The sequence below is a fragment of the Lagopus muta genome, chromosome 1 (assembly GCF_023343835.1).
Source record: "Lagopus muta isolate bLagMut1 chromosome 1, bLagMut1 primary, whole genome shotgun sequence".
Lineage (NCBI taxonomy): Eukaryota > Metazoa > Chordata > Aves > Galliformes > Phasianidae > Lagopus > Lagopus muta.
This window is the reverse complement of record NC_064433.1, coordinates 181,605,134-181,626,879: the sequence shown is the minus strand read 5'-3', so window position 1 is coordinate 181,626,879 and position 21,746 is coordinate 181,605,134. Positions and strand designations below refer to the sequence as shown.

The 21,746-nt window shown below is 37.6% G+C and overlaps 1 protein-coding gene across 1 annotated transcript in view; it reads left to right on the top strand.

The window, feature by feature from the left end:
• The window catches only part of ARHGAP42 (Rho GTPase activating protein 42), a 157,258-nt gene that overhangs the window by 19,029 nt on the left and 116,483 nt on the right, over positions 1-21,746 (top strand). The window contains exon 2 of the mRNA XM_048934363.1: positions 13,649-13,744. Coding sequence (XP_048790320.1) covers positions 13,649-13,744 — 96 coding nt within the window. The remainder of the gene's footprint in view (positions 1-13,648; positions 13,745-21,746) is intronic.

Sequence of the window (21,746 nt, the reverse complement as noted above, 5' to 3'; positions counted from 1 at the left end):
AGTCCTTTCTTGAACCCACATACATTTGTAATATCCACAGTATCCGGTGGCAGAGAGTTGGATGATTTAACTATGCATTTTATGAAAGGCATCTTCATGTTGTTTGAGCTCGCTTTTTGTTTTATGAAGTAGCCTTTTGTTTTTACTTTCAAGAGATGGCCACCATTGCTGTACTGCTTCTGATTTTGTTGGAACTCTTATGACTCCTCAGCTGTCTTTTTCAGGCTGACAAGTGTTGCACTTCTTTAAGAAGATTTTTCTACCATTTTTTTACCCTTGTCACATACCCCTGTGTCTTTCTCAGCAGTTTTGGGATGGTGTCAAGGAGGAAGACCAAACACACACGTGATGTTCAAATGCAGCCTGTTACGGACTGGTGGAGTGCCATTGTGATATATCTGTCCTTTTTTTCCAGTTTCGAGTAATTGCTGATCTTTTATTTGCTTTTTAACTAGGCATGAATATAAAGTAGTAAAACACTTGAGTTTTTAGTTAGATGGTTTAATGACAAAATCTCACTTGTGAGTGATAGGAGTTAGTTTAGAATTCATTAGAAATGCCATAATGTAAACAGTACTGGCACTAATGGATGCTGAGATTATTAATTAAAAGCTATCTCCCCACCAGAACGGTAACAAGAGGATGTTGTCATGTGTTCCTAAATCTTTTAAGGGCTGAAAGCAGAACAAAATCCCAGAGAATAAAAAGTTTTAAAAATTAAAAAATCCTGCAGATGAGATATATGAATGCCTGGTTGGTGCTTCTTAGAAGTCGTTTGACTGGACAAACTTGAGCAGAAAAGATAATTAGAGCTCCTTATTTTGTTTGAGAAGTACAAGATTCCTGTGAAGTGCATGCAAGAGATGCTTCTTTTTCCCATGAAATACAAAGAGCCTATTCCTTGATACGTTATTGTACTTAGATGATTACTGCACTTTATGGGGTTTCTTCCTTGCCCTCTCTGAATGCAGTACAACTGGAAAGCAAGCAAGATACAGAAAATATTTCCAAGCTGCAAAGGAAATAGCATCACATGCAAATTGGGGTAAACTGCAGACTTCTTGGGAATGCTTGGTTCCTGAGCTCTACACACAGGAGCTCACACAGTGAGACCCATTCATGGATGTGGATTTTGTTATTTAAAGAAGCATGCTTGGTTTGATTATTTTTCTCCCATTACTAGAATGCAAGTTTACATTCTCATAAACATATCTATAGGACTTTGAAGTATTTCCATGGCTTTCATCTTTCCATCTTTTTTCTTAATACTTTCCATATTTGAAAGGTAGAAGAGGGCTGTAATGAGTGTATTGAACTTGTCTGCAGTATAAATCTGATGTTTGCTATGCATTCTCCCTAAGCAGTGAGAAGTAGCTAAGTACCGAGGCAGCTCCTTGTTTGATTGAGTGCAAGAAATTTCTTCAGGCCAAATTTGATGGAGGCATTCAGAACCATTTCAATGCACTAGTCACTTTGGTGTCTCAGCTCTGTCCTCCCTGTCTGGAAGTGCATATCTGAGTGTGTAAACAAATGCTGCTTGTGTCCGTGTGTGTTTTTGCAAAAAATAAATATGTGCTGTTATCTGCAGTACTGAAGTTCATGTGACTGTAATATTAGTCTTCTGATCAAAGGAACCTAATCAAGCGTTGTATCCCTCAGCTCCAAGAGCTCAAAAGAATTTCATACAGAAAGTGTTTCATTTCCTTTAAAGCAAAGTGGTAGTATTTTTTCTTTAATGACCTAAATATACACATTTTGATTTTTTTCCCCCCTCTCCTCCTCCTTCTCTTCTTTCAAAACGTTTTACTTTGTTGCCCAAGTGCAGAAGACTTTGCCAGGAAGAAGGGTGAGCAAAGCTTCTGTTTCCCATGACCCTCGACTCTCATGTTGTTCCAAGAGCTCGCTGCTCTCAAATGCCTTGATAAGTGCTTTCATGCCTCCCCCGCCGGCCCCGGCCCATGCTGCTGATCTTCCTTCCAGCAGCTGTCTTTTCAGAACTGGAGAAATTACCCAGTGCAAGAATTATGGCACGTACAAACACTTAAAGATGCACTGGAGAAATTTTTGCTGCTAAAAATCTGTACGTCGATGGAGTGACTGCTGCAGTGATTTATTCTCGGTTTTCCTGGAAGCAGTTTGTATACAGTTCCATGCTCATACTAGATCACAGCAATTCTATCTTTTTTAATTTTTATTTTTTCCCTGAATGCACATTTAGTAGGGAAGATTCATCCACATAGAACAAGGTGCAAATGGTAGAACCAAGCTTGCTGGCATGCTGAGGCTTTTTCTGAATGCGTTACAACAGCTTGAAGTGTATTATGAAACTGTATTATCATATACTGCTTTGTTTTTTGTTGTGTATAAATAGACATGGGCATTTTTAATTTTTTTTTTTCTGGATTCCTTGTTAGATCAAGAACAGAGAAAACTCTGTATTTTAAAATAATAGTGAAATCAGACCCTAAAAGTAGATGCACCCATATCTTATATTGTGCTAGGGATCTGGGAATTCCCATGTTTTTTCTGGCAGCTCTGGAGTTGCTAGACAGGAAGTCACTTTCTGCTTTTTCAACCTCTGGCAGCATCTGGTCTTAGTTTCTGTGCTTTTTTTTTTTTCTTTGCTTTTTTTGCGATACTTCTCCGCCTGCTTGCATTCTCTGGGATGTGCCAGGAGTGAGAAATGACAGCAGCAAGCCCGATAAAAACCATGCTTCGAAGAAAGAGATTGGGGGAAAGAAAAGACTGCACTGCTGCTCCAGCTCACTGGGAAAGACTGACACTGCTCTGGGAAATAAACAAACATCTGTGGGGTGGAGGAAGAATGTGGAAGATCATTAAAGAGCGTGTAAAATCCCCAGAAGGAGCAAGAGAAAGTATGTTGAGGGTCAAAGCAGAGTTGCATGGAATAAAATTTAAGAACCTGGATAGAAAACTGTGCAGAAGTTCATGTAAAGTGATGCAGAAGAAAATATGAAAAAATAACAACAGAATTACAGGGCAAAAAAATTGATGTCTTCTAGCCTTTTCCAGCCTTCTAGGTTTGTGGTATAATCTTATGTTGACTGCTGTTCCAGGTTGTTTGTCATTTGAATAAGTGATAAAACAAAATGGCGATTAATTGCATTCGAAAAAAAGGATAAAAATAAGATTTATACAGTGCATAAGCAGCCCTGACTTGCGCTGAGTTAATTAATCTGTTGTTGCTCAAAGCTCTTACCCAGTATTAGCATCAATATCTTTTTGTACCGTAAGAACTGGTTTATGAACAGAGGATCTGCTCTTCATATGAATTGAGGTTCTGTGATTGTGGGTCAGCTGCCTCTTGGGGTCACCACAGCCAGACTCCTTTAGCCTGCATAGTGAGAGGTTGTCAAACTGCAGCTTTCTGGAAAGCATAGCTACATGTAAGGAAAGGCAGTGTGAGCTGTATATAACTTTTCCACTGAAGTGAGCAACGTGAATGCTAGATAAACCTGCAAACAATAAGGAGAGTCAGGAGCAATTATTTACTATGTGCTATAAGCAGACAGAGCTTCTTTTCAGGAATGTTTCATGTCATGCTTTCCTGAGTGGTTAAATAGGCTCGGGTGTTGGGATCTTCTGATACCAGAGCTATGGAAAATTGTTCTGTCAGTGGATGCAAGGGAAATACTGAGTAAGTGCCAATTTTCTGTAATTTTAGAATGGAAAGAGGCAGGGAGGTGTTCTTATATTCAGGAAAAAACTTTGTGTACATGAATACGCAGTACCAAAAAAATAATGATTATTGTTCTCTCACATATATGGCTCTGCACGTGTTGGAATCCATCCTGTGGCTCTTGGATGAGAAGTTCAGTGGGTGAAAATGGGTGTGTTTGCAAAACGGGCATTGTATGGAAATGTTTTATTTGAGTATAATTTAGAAAAATATAATAGTGCACTAACAATATTATCAGGTTGTACCCTACAGCCTGTGTTTATGATTGAAGAAGTAACGTGAAGCCAATTGCGTTCTGAAACTTCTGGTCATATTTGTGGAAAATATGCAGAAAATTACAATTGGTAGTGAAGGACAACTTTGCTTTCTGCTTTGAACCTCATGATTAGTCACTTGTAAAGGTTTTATTGTTGCATTAACTCTGTGGATTTGGTTTTAGGCTTGGAAGGCTCAGCGCCTGGTAATTCCCAGTGTAGTCAGTTTGTTTTCTAATCAGATACTGCAGTGTTGTTGAACATTCAGTCATACGAACAAAAGTAGTGGGAGAGAGGGGATTTTGTAGAACTGAAGTAATAAGGATTAAAATGCAAGGAGGTGGGAATATTGAAACAAAACAGAATTACACCACTTAATGTAGCAAAACTGTCAAGCTCCATTTAAGCTTGACCTTTAGAGAAGCAGATTTGCAAAATGTGCTGTGTTGTGTGCTGTGGATCTGTGCTCACCGAACATGCTCACTAAAAGCAAAGGATTTCAGTTATGGTTTCTTTCTTTTCATGTTTTTAAACTGTGTAAAGTCAAAAGAGTTATTCATATAGATTTTATGGCTTCTATGCACCAAGCTAAAATTCTTTCTGTTCTTCTGTTTAGATGAGTAAGATTAGCTTTCTGCATTTACAGACAGAGCTGGGGTGGGAAGAGTAGAAAGAGGGATGGAACATGACCAATTTTGTCTTTTGACACTATAAAGTTGTTTGGTCGAGAAGTTTTACTGCTGGGGCATTTTAGTGTGATTTTATTAAGAGAGCGTATTTCAGTACAGTGTAAATGTGGCCAAAAAAATATTGTCTCGTTAAACATCAGCGTTCTTGGGGTGTTTTCACAAATGAGTTTGATTTATCACTTCATCAGAAGACAAATGTTAAGAATATTCCAAGTGCTTTGGAAGTCTCTAACATAAGCGAGCTGGGTTTTGAAGAAGTTGTAGTAATTAGCTATAAATCATGTTGGAGATATGGACTTTCCAATAGCTTTTGCATCACATTGTTAAGAAAGCAGGGTTTTTGCTCAGGGAGATTTCTCAGTGCTCAATAGAATGAGAAAGTAAATTGTGCACTTTTCTCATGGACATATACATGAATAAAAAGATGACACTGAAAATTTGTGAACTGCTGTAGTGCTTTATTTAACCCCGGGGGAATGAGGCAATGCACGGATTATGTGTTGATACAGTCTGTTGATGTCTGTTCCCTGAAGATGATGAGAAAGAAATTAGCTTCCCTGAAGTGAAAGAGCAAAATATTGAGCCTAAGGTGGAAAAGCAACATGGAATTGTTGGGCTGGAGGGCTGTTTATTTTAGTTGCATTGCGTTGTTCCATGAATAGTAAGTTGGCAAATAACCTGAAAACCAATGCAAATGGCAAAGAGAGGAGATAAAGAGTTCATTGACAGCAACAACAACACTCTGTGTCAGTGCTGAGCAATGGCCCTTGTGCTGAAAAACCTTTGGCTCTGGACACTGGGCTCTGTATCCCATTGTGGTCTTCTCTTGTGGCTTCTTTATAAAGCATTATGGCCAGTGGCCAGCATGATCTCCATGTGCCCTGCAGAGAGGCTCTCTGCTGTGCCAGCCTGCCCTGGCTTTGGCTGAATTAAATGCTTCTGTAGAAATTTGGAAAAAATGCAATTCCTCATAAGAGGGTTGTTGTTTGTGGTTTGTTGGTTGTTTTTTTTTTTCCTATGACAGTCAGAAAAGTTTGATCTGAAAATTCATTCGACTCAGTTATGAAGAATAACAAATGTATGTGTGTGCATGAAAGTGTAAATAAATTCATCAAATTTACTTCTCAGACTAGAAGTGCCACAAGCAATACCCCATGCTCTGGAAAAGACTCCAGTGATGGAAAGTCACTTAAAACCAAAGGTGGCAGAAGCTTTTTCAGCTGGTTTTATGGATTTATGTTTGTATTTTAAAGGAACGTTAGCATGCATTTTAATTTGCTTTTTAAATGTAGGTGATGTGGGCATGTCCTGGTGTTACAGTGCGGATATTTTATTAAGCTGGGATTACCTGTTCTGGCAGCAAAACCCAGAATTCTTTTAACATGTAGAGCTGAGTGAATTAATTGCATTTCAGAGATGTGTGACAACATCATTGTGCTCAGCACCAATTCTTTGGGTAAATTTACAGCTGCTGTACTGATCCCCTTGTTTGGGCTGATTTTCTGTCATACGAATGAAATTGGAAAATTTTCTCTATGTGATAGTTACCTTGGCAGTTGATTTTCATTATTATTTTTTTTTTTCATTCTAAAGCAATAGTGAACTATGAAGACTAGAAAGAGGTTAAAAAAAATGCATTTTAGTGCTGTTTTCTGAATTAAGATCAACAGCTGTGAAGCTGGAATTTCTAGTGAGAAAGCCCTCAAGGCAGGAAAGAACGTGAAGTGTAATGGTGATAGACACAAACTTGTATGATCACTGCTTTTAACTGCTTAATCATTCATGCTGCCTAAATATAACCGTGCTGCCAGCTGCTGTGTTTGCAGCCTGTGATGTGGAAGAAGTTGTCCCACTGTGACTTGTTCTAGTTACAATCAAATTGACTGTAGCAAACACAGAAGCTGTTGAAGTTCAGTGCTTCTCAGTGGGGTGTTCTTGTTCCTCCGGCTTATTTCTGGCTGTTGATTTAGCTTGCCTGCTTGAAGTTCTGTCCTGTATAAAGTAACAAAACCAAGGCAATTCCTGGTTCATCTGCACAATAAAGAAGCATATTATGTAGTATTTAAGGATACATGTATCTCACAACTATTTTCTTGACTAAATAATATTATAAAAATTTGTACTTCTAATACTGCTGCTCCCCTCCCTCCCCTTCTTTTTTTTCCTTTTACATGCATAAATCATTAAATATTTCCTTGCCCATGTCTTCTGGTGCAGTAAGAATGCTGCAAATCACGCTTATAGCTGCTGGTTCACAATGACAACGTCTCTATTATAAATCTACTTTTTCAAGTGTTTAGATAACTTAGCCAGAATAATTGTTTCTAGGATGAGAATTACTTATGGAATAAATCAAGAAAATGAATGTGTCTGTTAAGCAATTAAAAACCAAAAAAAGTGAATCGTTCATTTTCAGTTTCTGAGAAGGAATAAAAGTCAGTTACCTCAGTAAATGGTTGTCTATATTTTATCATGCCATTTTATCAAGTATACTAGCAGTATCATTCAGTTCCTGCTGCTGCTTTCACATTTTTCAGTTTCTCAGTGCTCTGTTCTGTTTGAGTAGCTCAGGTTCTATTTAACCTGTGTGTCAGTGTGTTCCAAATGGAAGAGCTGATAAGGACAGGCCACCCGGTGCTTCTTCAGTCCTACCTAACACAGGAAGCAAACAGCCTAGAGGCTTGAAACTGAAGATAGCTCTGCTCAATCTCCAGTCTTCAGCTACCCCAAAATGCAACTGACTGCTGACTTGCCCCCTCTGCTTAGCCATGGCCCTTTCCTTTATGCTGCCTTGAGAGCCCAACAGCAATAACTTTGTGTTGGGTCATCAAAGCTGCCACTGTTACTATTTTAGCCAGTGTCTGCTTTAAAGTGCAGCTTGCTGCATTTCTGCCTGTACTCAAGAGTTCATCTGGGCATCTTTAATCTTCTTGCTAGATTCCAGCTGCTATTTTTCTTCATTAACCTGGTGAGAGACACTGAGTTTTTCCAGAATGATTGACATCACTCAGGGGGAATGATGTTTATTGGAATTTCATTTCCTAAGGAAATCATCTTTATAAGTAAACAAGAGCCCTTTGATGTGTCCTCAGAACAGTTTGTTGTAGGCTGTTACTTGGGCAGGGACATGAGCTCTTTGCAAGCCCCCCAAACCTTTGCTCTTGGAGCTTTTTGGTCTCCTGTGTGGATGATGTGAACTTGCTGCTGTTTTTCTAGCTGACAAGCTGGCAAAGCCAACCAACCTTCATATCCCCACCAAAAGAAATCTGAGTGTTTACGATATTGTGCAAATCTTTTCAAGTTTCATTGTCAGTAGAGCTTAGTCTTTGTTGTGAAGGGCTGTGCCACAACTCACACACTCAGTCTTTCATCTTTCAGGTAATGTATCCATCATTTCATCACCTTGTTGCAACATATTGGCACTTCTTCCTCCAGGCCTTGGGCAAGAATTCAATGTTTTAACAAATCTAGGATAAGAAAATTGAAGAGCAGTTATAGTGTGAAAGTAATTAGTTTTATCTTAACTATTCCCAGCATGTTAAGTTTTAACTGAAGCCTAAAATGAATTATTAGTAACAATTGTTGTTTAGCTTATTTAGTTATCTGAAACCTAAAGTGTTACAGTTCAAATTAGATCCCCCTTTTTTTGGCAATTTGAAGTAATGTAAATCTTAAACCCAATCTCTAGTATGACACATTTTTTTGTCAACTTCTTTTTGCTTAAATATGTATTAAGAAGATTGATCAAAAATAGGAAAGTTCAGGAAGAAATCAGAGATTCAGGAAGAAGTGGTTTCCATTAGGGAAATGTGTTTTGTAATATTCCTGAATAAGTGATGGCTTCTACTGTTCTTTCATTAGTGTTATGGTACTGATATTTTGTATTATATGCATCTGTATCTAACACTGCTATTATATGACCTTCTTGTGATTAAGCTGTAATTATCCTTTCACTGTTTCCAGCCACATTTTACTGTGTTTCTTTGAGTACTTTTCAGTACTACCTCTGACCAAACTCCGTGAACTCCCCTAGCTGGTTGACTGACTTGATTCAGCCCTACCAAAGAAGTCAGCTCCACCTCAGTTACCTCCTCCCCTAAATGTGTCAGAGCAAATGGCTGCTCTGCACTGCATACACCACTGCTCACCTGACTGTAGTTTTTCTGTGTGGCTGGGGAGCACAGGGCACATGGTGGGGGTGAATACTGCTGGAAAAGGAATGTGAAGAGCAGCTGAAAGTGCCATTTAGAAGACCACTCCAGTAACCTCCATAGTTTGGAGCGTATTTTCGTTCTTTCCTTGGCATCCAGGGAGTATGCACTGAGTGCCTGTAGAAGAGCAAGGACAAGACTTACATTATCTTGGAGACTTTTGAGTGACTGTGCTTCTCTTGGACTTGTACTGCCAGATACTGCTGGTAGATAAAGCTGATGAGGCTTTTGTAGTAACTTGGAATATCAGCAGACTTTCCTCTGAAGAGATTTCTATCCTAGGCTAAGTGGAAAATTCTAGTTAATGTGTACTAGAAAAAAAGGTGGAGATGGCTATTAAGATCTACGTACTAGAAGACGAGAAAGAGTGACTCTTGCATTGCTACATAGCTTATAGATCATAAAAAGCTGATTTAAATAGTGACTGACATTTCTGCATCTGCAAGAAGCAGAATGTATTGAGATTTCTCAATGACATTAAGATTCTGGGATGTATGGTTATAAATGACATCTTGTAAAGCTGGAAAGGGTTTATGCTCTCTTTCCATTTTCTTCATGGTATTATTTGCCTGTCCTGAAGAGGCAATGGCTTTTAAATCAGGTCTAATTCAATTTTGAATTCTTGGATCTGTGACAGACAGCCTGCTTGTTTCCCAGCTTGTCCTTTTGCTGGGACCAGATGAATAGGTAACAGGTCAAAGTGGTGATGTGTATAAGAAGATGATAAACAGAACTATAATTGCACTGCTTGGTCCAGTTTTGGTACCTTATCTGCTGTGTAGAGCTTTGAGTGCTTACAGAATCCTATTGCTGCCTCTCTGAAGCTGGCCAAGTAAGTCAGTAATTTCCTGCAGAATAATATGTTTAATATTTCCAGGTAAAATGAACTTTGTACAGAATCTCTAAATGAAGCATTATAAGAAACCTCTGACTTTAGAACTTCATGTATTCTTTGCAGTGCTTAATAGCTGTACCCTTAATACAACATCTTCAGAGATTTTCAAGCTATTAGAATAGATCTCATCTGGAGTCAGAAGTCTCCAACTGGTATCATTTTGGATGATTTGAGCAAGTTATCTGATGAGCCATGTAATTTTTATTACATTTTTCGTAGCCAACATTTTTAAGTTGGATTAAATATGTTTTCTTCAGGTTCAAAACGTAGGAGAACGTTAACAGTGATTTGCTCACACAGTGAAAGATCAGCAGCTGTGCATGACTAATCTCATATATAAAATGGAGACTCCACCTCGTTTATTTTACTGATTGTTTTCCTTTCCCTTGACACTTGTTCCAGTGAGCATTGTACATAGAGAAGAGTGACAGGGTAGAGTCCTTTCTCCCTCGCTTCCTTTCTATGAACATTTAGTAGATTGTCCAGAGGAAATAAATCTGTGTTCATATTAGTGATACTTAATTGTTATACTTTCACAGAGTGTCTCGAGTTGAAGGGACCCATAAAGATCACCGAGTCCAATTCCTGTCTCCACACAGGATCACCTAAAAATCAAACTCTGTTTCTGAGAGCATTGTCCATCCTGATAGTGCTGACAACAGACCATCTTTTTTGTTTGTCCACCTTACAACTGTTTATTCCTTCCAGCACAATTGGTGTGCAGCAGTTTTGCAGAATTATTTAGGATTCAGTGAAGCGACCCGGTGGACAAGCTAGCAGTTCAACTGTGGTCCTTTAAATTGAGAGCAACATGTTGCATACCAACTGAAGTTTGGTCTAACAGCTGTAGAACAGTATGTTACTTAGATATCAGATATATTTGCCTAAAACACAGAGTGCTTAACCTCTTCAGAAAGATTTATTTTGTTTTCTTCTATAGTAACAGTAGGAGACAGTTTGTGTTTAGCTTCTGAATTGTTAATGTAATGAATAATAAAATTTTCATGTGCAGTAGGAGATGTTCTGTAAGGATGCAGTAATTTAATTCTGCACAGCTTTCAATGGAAAATGTGGTATATTTTGCTAAGATGTCAGGAAACTACAGGTGATTTTGCATGATGACAAATTCTATTACCAGTATCAGTATTTGAAGGACAGTGTCTCTCATGAATAAAAACAGGATTTGTAGAGAAAATGATGGAATGCAGATTTAAGGAGGCTTTATCGAGGCAACATATTTTTATCTAAAGAAAATACAAAAATTCTTTCTTTTATTCCATGCCTAGAAATGATTAAATCTTCAAAATGCAGTTGGAATATGCATATATAAAGGAAGTATGTATTGAATTTGCCGTGCTTTGACTTTCAAATATTGTAAGTAATTACTAAGCAATTCTTACTGTTAGAGTTCATGATTTTCTTTTAAAAGAAGGATATTTTCTAAATTTTTCAAAGAAACAATCAACTAGGACAGATATTTAAAAGCTTCTGTGCTATTTTTATGTCCAATTATTTCTAATCTTTTAGAAATTTTAATTATTCAGGGAGGTACCAGATCGTAGGTTGAAGGAAGGGGAACACCTGTCCTTATAAGGGCTGAGATTTTTTTCCTTTATTCTGTTCTGCTTATCAGTAAGATACAGATTTGGTTTACCCATTTCTATACATCCTAGCTATTTTTCTGATATAACCATTCATGGACTGATGCACTCTGTTGACTTATAGAATCACCATGGTTGGAAAGGACCTCAAAGATCATCCAGTCCAACTGTTCACCTATCAGCAGTATTCCCACTGAACCGTGTCCCTGCTGCAGCTGCACATTCCTTGAACACCTCCAGGGGTGGTGACTCCGCTGCCTCTCTGGGCAGCCCATTACAGTTTGTAACCACTCTTTCAGAGAAAAAAAATTTCCCAACATCCAACCTGAACTTCCTCTGGTGCAATTTCAGGCCTTTCGCTGTAGTCCTGTTGCTAGTTATGTGGGAGAAGTGGCTGACCCCCACCTCACCACAGCCTCCTTTCAGGTCATTGTAGAGAGCTACAAGGTCTCTTCTGAACATCCTGTTCTCCAGACTGAACAATCCCAGCTCCCTCAGCTGCTTCCCATAAGACTTGTGCTCCAGACTCCTCACCAGCTTTGTTGCCTGTATGAACATGCTCCAGGGCCTCGATGTCTTTCTTATAGCGAGGCCCCAAACTGAACACAGTACTTAAGATGTGGCTTCACCAGTGCTGAGTACAGGAGGGCCATCACTTCTTTGCTCCTGCTGGCTGCACTGTTTCTGGTACAAGCCAGGATGTAGTTGGCCTTCTTGGATGCCTGGGCACACTGCTGGCCCACATGTAGCCAAGTATCAACCAACATCTCCAGGACATTTCTTCCACACAGGAAACTGCATGTGAAATTGTTTAACAGCCTCAGGTCAGAGAATGCTTTTTGGCTCATTGATATCTGTCAGCCAGTGTCAGCAGACACAGAGCAAATACAGGGGCAGGGCAAAATCCTGATAGGAGCTGTGACCTTTGGTAATGGTTACCTTCAATTACAGAAGAATCTTTGCAGTCATCTTATTGTGTGGATCCTGATTTGAAAATATTTAGAAAGGTTTTCAGCTCTTATTTTGTTTAGGACAGTGGCATGTTTTTTATTGTTGGAGATATTTAAAATTGAGAAGTCTATGTGTGTATTTATGTCTTGATATCAGACATTAGGCCAATATCTACATTTATACACTAGATTTTATTTATGCAAGAATAAAATACAGTCTTCCAGTTCTGCCTCAGCTCTGAGGGTTTTGGTGCAGCTAGATGAGTATCTTAGCGCTTTCTAAGAGCAGTGCATTAAGGTTGGTAAGGACCTCTGGCTCCATCTGGCCCAGACCCTGATCCAGCAGGGACACTCAGAGCAGGGTGCCCAGGAGCACATCCAGGCTTTGGAAGATTTCCTAAGAGGAATACACAGTGCTTTTGGAACAGAGTCAGTGACTTGTCTTTTGCTTGTATCTTAACCCCACCATGTCTTTAGGTTAGATTTAGTGGATATCAGACTCTTAATTGTAAACTTTTCTAGCTTCTGAACAGTTAACATATATATGACCTCAAGGACATGGATAATTCTTGCTGCTTTTGTGGGCTCATCTAGGCTGATAACATTTTTAAATCTTGACTGTGTTTGTTGCCACATTCATCTCTGCATTTACCATTAGTACACCTAATGAAGGAAAGAACAGGTTTATGTGGTTACCATGATATTCTGCCCATGAATGTGATTTGCTGGAATGTATATAGTTCTAATGAATTTTTGTGCTATATGGTTTGGATTCTTTTGTTATTTCATTGAATCTTAAGATCCACTGTGTGTAATTCAGTTAGAACAGTGCTGAAAGACCATGGGTCATCTACATAATTAGCAGGCATTCTTTTTTTCCCCTTTTGATGTTTTTTAAAAAACTTTCTGTGTAAGATTATACAATGTTGGTGTATTAGAATAGTGAGAATGTAATTTTTTTTTGTAATGTCATGCGTAAAAGAAGTTATTTTTGTCTCAGTCTCTGATCTTTTAAACAATTGTAGTATTTTACATCTGTGATATACCAATAGACACTAATGTGTTTTTTTTTTTTTAATATATAGTATTTTTAAGAATTATAGCAGTTCTTCATTTATTAACAAAATGTATGTATTTGTCTACAAAATCTGGCATCTAGCATGTTTCTGGGATATGTCAAGTAGTTGGATTTTATATAGCGATAGGAATTTTTGAAAGAAATTACTGTGTAAAGAAGTGTTACCAGCAAGGAAAGTTTGTGAACAAGATGAATGAAGAATTGCTTCGAAGAAGTGGTGGTGGAATAACACTGGTTTTCTTGTTTCTTTTTCTTTCTCTTGAATTTTAGATTTATCCATGGCAGTGCAAAAATTTTCACAATCCTTGCAAGATTTCCAGTTTGAGTGTATTGGAGATGCTGAAACTGATGATGAAATTAATATTGGTAAGTATCTCCTGCAATACTTCATAAATTCGTGTATGTTTCTTATATTATTGTTACAGTGAGGCGAAGTAATATTTAATGGTGCATGTAATAAAAAAATGGAAAGGACTCAGAAAGCAGGAAGCTTGCAAGATTTTAAAAGGACTTGTCAAAAAAAAACAAAACAAAACAAACCAACAAACAACCACTAACAATCTTGGCTTCATGATGTGGTTCAGTTCTTCGTAGTTTGAAGAATTCATATGAGTTTGTCAGCTGAGTCAGCTGTGAATCTTCTAAATCCTGCTGCTGTTTTTAATTTCCAGTTTTCTTTGGGATACTGAAAGGTATGCAAGTTTCCCATGAGCTAACCTGGGTCTGCAAGAAACACTTAAGTACCTAGTAAGAAGGAGGAAGTGTTTAAGGATCTAAAAACAGGAATATGTTCTTTACAGCTTGTGCATTCCTAAGTATATAGTTGTCTGAGTTTTTGCCAGTAAAATTTACTAGCTGCTTAATGGTCTGTCTCTGCACACCCAGACTTTCGGCACTCACAAAACTGAACAGCTCAGCTTGTCTTGAAAGTAAGTCTCTTTAGCATCTTCAAAATAATTTTTCTTCAGCAGATGGAAGAGCTAGACCTGAGTCTGGCATTCAGAAATCCCATTGCTCTTTATTCCAGAGCATTGCTGTAGTTACTGCAATGCTTTCAGGCAGCTGGAGTGCTCCAACTTCTGTTGATGAGAAACCTGGATACTGATCCATCTTCAACATGCCTGTGTTCGTATTGTGAGCGTTAGGTACCTTGTTCCTCCCATGCCTCTCTCAAAACAATGGGAACTGGGTTGTTGAAGAGTTGCTCCTAAAAATAAGTAATTTGGCACTACAATAGGGAGTGTAGGATTTTTAAATTAAAAAAAAAAAAAAGTATCTTCATAATGTTGAGGGGAAACAAAAACGTATTGAACGTATTTGCTCACTTACTGACGAGCTTAAATTTTAAAATTTAAAATTGTTTTATGCTTACATTAAATATTTACTTTGTGATTTCGTACAAAATGATTTCTAAAACAGTGGAACATAGTAGTGCAGTACACATTTGGAAATTGATAGGGGAATATGAAAAGGGTGGAATTTAGTAATAGAATTTAGTAGTTTAGTGTGAATGCTATTCCTTTGTTGAGTTTTAAAATATTCAAGAAAATAGAAGAACATTTTTGTCCAGGGCCATGAAGCACTGTATGCTAATTTACTCAACACAGTACTTTGTCCTGTGATTTATTTCTTTTCTGATTTGTTAAATGCACACATACTGAAAAGACTCATATGTATGCACTTTTTTGGCATTCTGTATTATTTCTTGGCTGATAAAAGTTAGCCTGTACATATTTTATGCATTTAAACTAAATCTACAGTATCTCAGTTTTATATCTTAGATTTGGTCCATTTTTATTTTTCTAAAGGCATAAATTTTGCATTTCAAATGAGGTGACTAGTGGCAAGGAGGACTTTCATTTTACTGGTAACCTAAATGTAGAAAAGACAAGACATTTTATTGTTTAGACATTAAAGAGGCATTTAAAACTGTTTAGAAAAAAACAAAGTTCATGAAGCTTGACAGCTGATTTATTTCACTTGGAGCTTCAAAGAGGGGATTTCTAGCTTCTAAGGCAAGCATTGCCTGATGGATTGTCGTGTGCATCAAAGAAGCTTATAAGAGTAAAAGGTAAACTGACAGGAATCAAATACAAGTCTAACAGAACGTGACTGGTACTGTGCGCTTTTATAGGGTAACTCTCAATTTTTGATCTCCCTAGAGCAGTGACCTAGAATTTGTTCGTATCTTTAACACGTCCCAACCAGCTCGATGGTTTCTTTTGTGGTTTTTCTCATCATCAAACACAGCCTTGTATAGAAGAATCCTGCTCTCTGTGACTTCTGCCTTCACCTCCTTTAAGGAAATCTATGGCTGTAAATGCTGCTGGGAGGTTTTACATCAGCTTCCAGTGATACTCTAACTTGATGAGTTTTGTACAAAAATACCATCCACATATGGGCTACGTAATAAGGATTTTAAAACGCATTTCTGTTTCAAGCATGGTGGCATGCTAATATTACCTTCTGAATAAAGCTTCTCCTGACAGAATGTCAGAATTTTTTTTCTACTTTTTTTCAAAAATGAAGCATGAGGATTTTTTAAACTGTAACAAATATTGGAACTGAGTTGATGGCTCTGTGAATTTTTTCTTTTTTTAAGTGAAACCAGAGTTGAAGGTTCCTGGTACATAGCTAAGAACACTCAATATATGCAGAATTGTGATACCATTTGTCATATCTATTTTTCATCCATTTAGTATTTCATCCAGCTGTGCTTTTTATTTATTTTTTCTTTTAATTCTCATCTTTGCCTTCTAATTGTTATGATTTCTTAATAGTTATTTCCGAATGTTTAATTATTTGATAGAAGTGATGGTCTTCTTTGACAAAAATGTGTTTGTAGATGTATAAAGCATTCTATATAGAGTTTCTGCCTTGTTGCAAGTTACCAATATTAATCTACTCAGCCACTATCAGATGTGCCATGCCCAAGCTAGAATCAGACATTTTATGCACATCTTGTAAGCTGTTGTTCTGATTTCCTTCAGTTACCAGGCTGGCTTCTTCCTCAAATCAAATATAACTTGATTTTCTACTTCTCTTTTTTTTTTTTTTTTTTCCAAACTGTGAACATAAAGAATTTATGCTATAAAGATTTTTCTCAGATTTTCTGCTGACAAATACAGTTTGTAATTAAAAAATACGTTGCTAGCACTTGTTATCTGTGTTATTTCTTCCTCTTTTTTGAAATGCATATGGCAGCATGTGATCCACAGTGTTACAAAGGTCGTGTTACTGATTAATGGAACATGAATATTAGCTTCCATCATGTGTGATTCAGCCAAGCACTCTTTATTTGTGTGATTGAAATTTGTGCAGAAAGAGGCATCTTAGCACTAAAATCATTAACCATTAACACTATAAAGAAGGCTTAATACAGTTCAATCTGACACAGGAGAGTTTTTCATCTTACTAACTGTGCATTCCTCAGTATTAAATAATGAATGACTGTATCACTTCTTGCCTTTTAAAGATGAATTGCGCTGTACACAGTTTCTGCCTGATACACAATTAGAGAATGTAATGAGTTTTCCATAAGAAAATGTGTGTTTTATTTACAAGTCTCTATACTTTTAAGTAAGCTAGATTCACACGTACAAGTGCAAAACTGTATTTTTAATGAACAAGTGTCTTTTTAAAAATTTATTTATTTTTTTATTTTACACTGTGCAGACATAAATAATGCACGAAGGTTCACCAGCTCCTCCTTTCCTATCCAGCTTATGTCACATAATTCCTTCTGCAGAAATCTCCCTGTTCTTATCATCCTTTTTTCTGTTATCTGGATTGTAGCTGATACAGACAAAGATAGTTAACAGTTGAGGAGAATTCTGTCATTGTTCTGTCTTGTTTCTTTAACAAGTTCTTATCTATTTTGTATTGAGATTTATCATAAATTAGTAAGATTTAAAATCAGCAGTGTAAGACTGTGCTCTTTGGAGCTAAAGGAAACCAAGACAAGTAAGTACATTCTGTTTATTTTGTATGTTTAGGCCTTCCACTGACTCTTCAGGGGAAAGCCAAACCTCAGCCATGACATTGGATGCGTTTTACTTAAATATCTGTTCTATGTTAGCGTGTACTATTTAGGAAAAAGCACTGGAAGGTGTTTGTGCTGTTTTGGTAGTGATTTTGAAATGTATATATTTTTACCTGAAGACAAATATATTTTCACAGGTTTATATTATGAAAAATGTTTCAGCTGATGCTTTCCTATCCCTAAGATAGGGTGATGATGGCCTGTTAAAAATTGTTATTTTTAATTAAGGAACAAGGAGTAGGTTAAAAGTTCTGAAATTTGCTATTTTCCTTTTGGGAGCTAAAACGTACTGGGGAGGAAAGACTTTTTAAAAATACTAAAAACAAAATGAAAGAAGGAAACCTTTATCAGCAGGTATTTGTTAAGCTCCACTGCTCGGGTCTTAAGGCTCTCTTGTTTTGAGTTGAGCAACCATGCCAGAAGCTCAGTCTTCCTTTTTTTTTTTTTATTACTGGGCATTCAATACAGAGCTTGTCAGCAGACAAACATCCAATCATTCAAAGCAGCAAATTGATCCACATTCAGTAATTAGTGTGTAGAAATAAAAAAAAATTAAAAAATTAAAAATAAAGGTCAGGATGTTTCCCTCCTCCCATTACTTAAAGCAGTGTAAAAGGTTATTGACGTTTAGACATGACAAATGGCATATTTAATGGTACAAAGTGTGCATCATAGAATCATAGAAAGGCCTGGGTTGAAAAAGACCACAGTGATCGTCTAGTTTCAACCCCCTGCTATGTGCAGGGTCACCAACCACCAGACCAGGCTGCCCAGAGCCACATCCAGCCTGGCCTTGAATGCCTCCAGGGATGAGGCATCCACAGCCTCCTTGGGCAACCTGTTCCAGTGTGTCACCACCCTCTGTGTGAAAAACTTCCTCCTGATGTCTAACCCAAACCTCCCCTGTCTCGATTTAAAATCATTCCCCTTGTCCTATCACTGTCCACCCTCATAAACATCCAGTTAAAACAGAAAAAAAGGAGAATTTATAGGAACTTTAGGCCAACCTAAAGTGTGTGAAAGCAAACTAACAAACCAATATATGGGCATTGCAGTCTTCTCATTAGGATGTGCTGTCTTTTGGAACTGCTTAGAGCTCATCAGGGCCTTCAGAAAGCTGACTGAAAAGCTCTCCAGACAGTTGCAATTTTAAGCCACTGTATTTCTGTTGTATGTAGCATGCAGTGGTCTCTTAAATTATTTTGTCTGATTCAAAATTAACTTTTAAACTCTATGAAGTCATTTGCTGTCTCAATCACTTTGAAAATCATCACCTTAATTGCTGGAGGTTAATTTGAAAGTTCAGGAAAGTTCTTTTTCGATTTAATAGTCTTCCCTCTTCAGTGAATTGACATTTGTAAACACATTTCTGAATGACGTTACCTAACATCAGATAATTCTGAAATGAATTCCAGTGGCTCTAGTATACTGCCGGCTCATGCACACCAAAGGGACAGGTAGATTTTGCCACCACCTTGAAGGTGGAGCTTCTGGGGGTGGATTTCATTACCATAGGCACCATCTCAATACTGTTCTTACTACTTGAATTTGTTGACCTTGTGGAGCTTGGAGACCTGCATATTTACTAAAGGCGTTTTTCAGATGGGTGTGGAAAAGAGGTTGAGTCTTAAATTAGCATAGAAAACTATTTGCGACTCAGTGTATTTGCATAGAGTGAATGTGTGCTGTTTTTCCACAGTTACCCGTCAAGATCTGACAGCTTGCTTTTTTTTTTTCCCCCTCTGGTTGAGAGAATGATTTTTGAGATTAACTTTTTAAGTGATCTTTAAAAGCAGCTATGTGCAAGATATGAATCCGAGGACAGAATTTCCTTACTACTTCTGATGGACGACTTTTATCTACAAATGTTAAATAGTAACTAATTATGGGAGGTACTCAGCAAATGTATGATGAGCCTGAAGTATTTGTTTAAAATCTGTTTCTACCATTATTATTATTATCCTTTTTAAAATCCCTGTTGCATATTTAAACAAATGCCACCTGCTTTCAGAACGCTCTTGTTTATTGACTCCAAGGAGTGATCTTACGCTATGGCTAGGAACCCCCAGGGGCTTCAAAACAGCAACTGCACCAGAAAGAAAAGCTTGGCTTTCTGTGAGTCTCACACAGATCTTGTCCTTGCTTCTGAAAGGTCAAATGTATCAGGCAGAAGAGTAAAGAAAGTAATGTTGGCCTTTATTTCTAAAGGAAAAAGTTAAATAAGGTCAACAACACATACCTTGTTTTTTCTTCTTTTCCAAAATATGTATCAGAGGGTTGCTTCATTCTCCCTTAATATGTTTATTCAAATGTGAAATTTTAGACTGAGGTGACTGATAGCACCCTTCCTATCTGTCCTACCTTTCTTTTGTGTCAGAAGGAGCTGAATTTGAAGTATGGGATCTCCTGAGCCGTTGCAGCTTACATCTTGATATGCTAAAGAAATCTAAAATTTTTTAGTGTAGTGGATTGCAAACTGTGTCAGACTGTGCTTTGCCATTGAGTTGTTGCTGTTTACAGGGGTTGAGGCTGGTGATGAATAGCAGTAACTTGTTAGTCCTGGTACGTTCTGCTGTGTAAATGCGACACTAAACTGGAATAACTGAGTAGACAAGTAAGAAAGTGTGTGCCGCTTGCTGGTCAAGATGAGGCATGTTTTGTCCCTAGTTATTAGGTTAAACTTATGTTCTCCTGTAGATGCTTTCTACTTTATCATCCTCATTCCATGACTTCACCACATTTCTATCTCCCTCTCTTTGCTGTTTTAGTGTCCAGCTCTGCAATTATTTGTAGACTTGGGCATCCCAATAGAATTATCATGTAGTGAGTATAAGTGCTTCTGAGGAGATGGTGAGTCCGAGGGCTAGAGAATTCCATAGAGATGGTTTGAAAATAACTGGTATATACTGATTCTCCTCATAGTACACCTTTAGTAAAAAGGTGTAACAGTTGAGAATTGTCGAGTTAGTGTGCCTTGTTTTTAAACAACAGGCCCTCATTTTCAAAAAAAAAAAAGTAGTTGTTTGTTCATTCAGGCTGTGAGATATTCACCTTCAGGCTTGAACAAGCAAGATGGAGTTCTGCTTCCTGAAGTAAGAATCCTTAGCAGAATTTGGAATTTCAAGACTAGAAAATCCCTCATCACTTTGTAGACCTGAATTCAACAAAGAAATTATGGCAAACCTAACGTTTGTTTCAGTATTTGTTGATAATTTTCATAATTCAAGTGCACTAAATTTTCCAAATCAAGAAAAATAAAGAAGTATTAATGATTCTGAATATATTGTTTTTCTTGTTACTTCCCCTTAATTAATTCAGCATCCACATAGAGCCACATGCAGATAACTTTTGTACATCTGGAATAATTGAAATACCATATTTTTCCCCTGTCATTTGAAGTACGGATGTGTGTCTGAAGAATCAATGGTCTAGTAAGACAGACATGTAATTATAATTATTTCTAATTTGCTTGTTTATGGAATGCTAGGACTGAGTATAACTGCTGTGGCTTAGTATGTTCTGTGTTGCTCCATGGTGTTTTTCCACATTGCCACGTTATTTAGCTGTTTGAAAAACTTGAGAAAAAAGTAGCAATTTTATTCTTAAAATTACAGGTTTGAATTCGTAGACAATTTATGTCCTGATTCTTTATAGTGAGAACTTGCAGAGGGGAACACAAAGTAAAGCAGGAGGAGATTGAAGGAATCGCTAATTTAACCAAGCCTACCTTTTGGTTTTCTATATTCCTAAATATTCTGTGGTTTTAAACTCGTGCTTCTTCTAACATATCCTGGCTATTAGTCAGCTCTGGAAAACTCAGATCTGCTGAAGTCAAAGGTTAGTGGCTAATCTGGTTAAGTTAAAAATTAATTCAGGCAGGATGGACTTCTGCAGTGTAGGAGATTGTGCCATCCAGGTAACAGTGACAGGAAAAGAGGTGATGGCCTTAAGCTGTGCTTAAGGGAGGAGTTCAGGCTGGGTATTAGGAAAAAAATATTCTCAGAAAGAGTGGTGATGTTTTGGGACAGGATGCCCAGAGAGGTGGTGGAGTCGCTGTCTCTGGAAGTGTTAAGAACTGTAGAGATGTGGTACTAAATGACATGGTTAATGGGCACAGTCTTTTCCAACTTTTATGATTTCATGATTATTTTCAGTGGGGTCAATTCAGTCTCCAAAACCTCAGCTTGTGGAAGCACACTGAGCTCACTTCATCCTGCTGGACCAGAGTTTACACATGAAATACTGTTCCACACCGGGCTGAACTATGGAGCAGAGCACCTCAGGGCTGCCTTGTGTGTGCCTCCATCAGATGGAAATAGGCTGGTT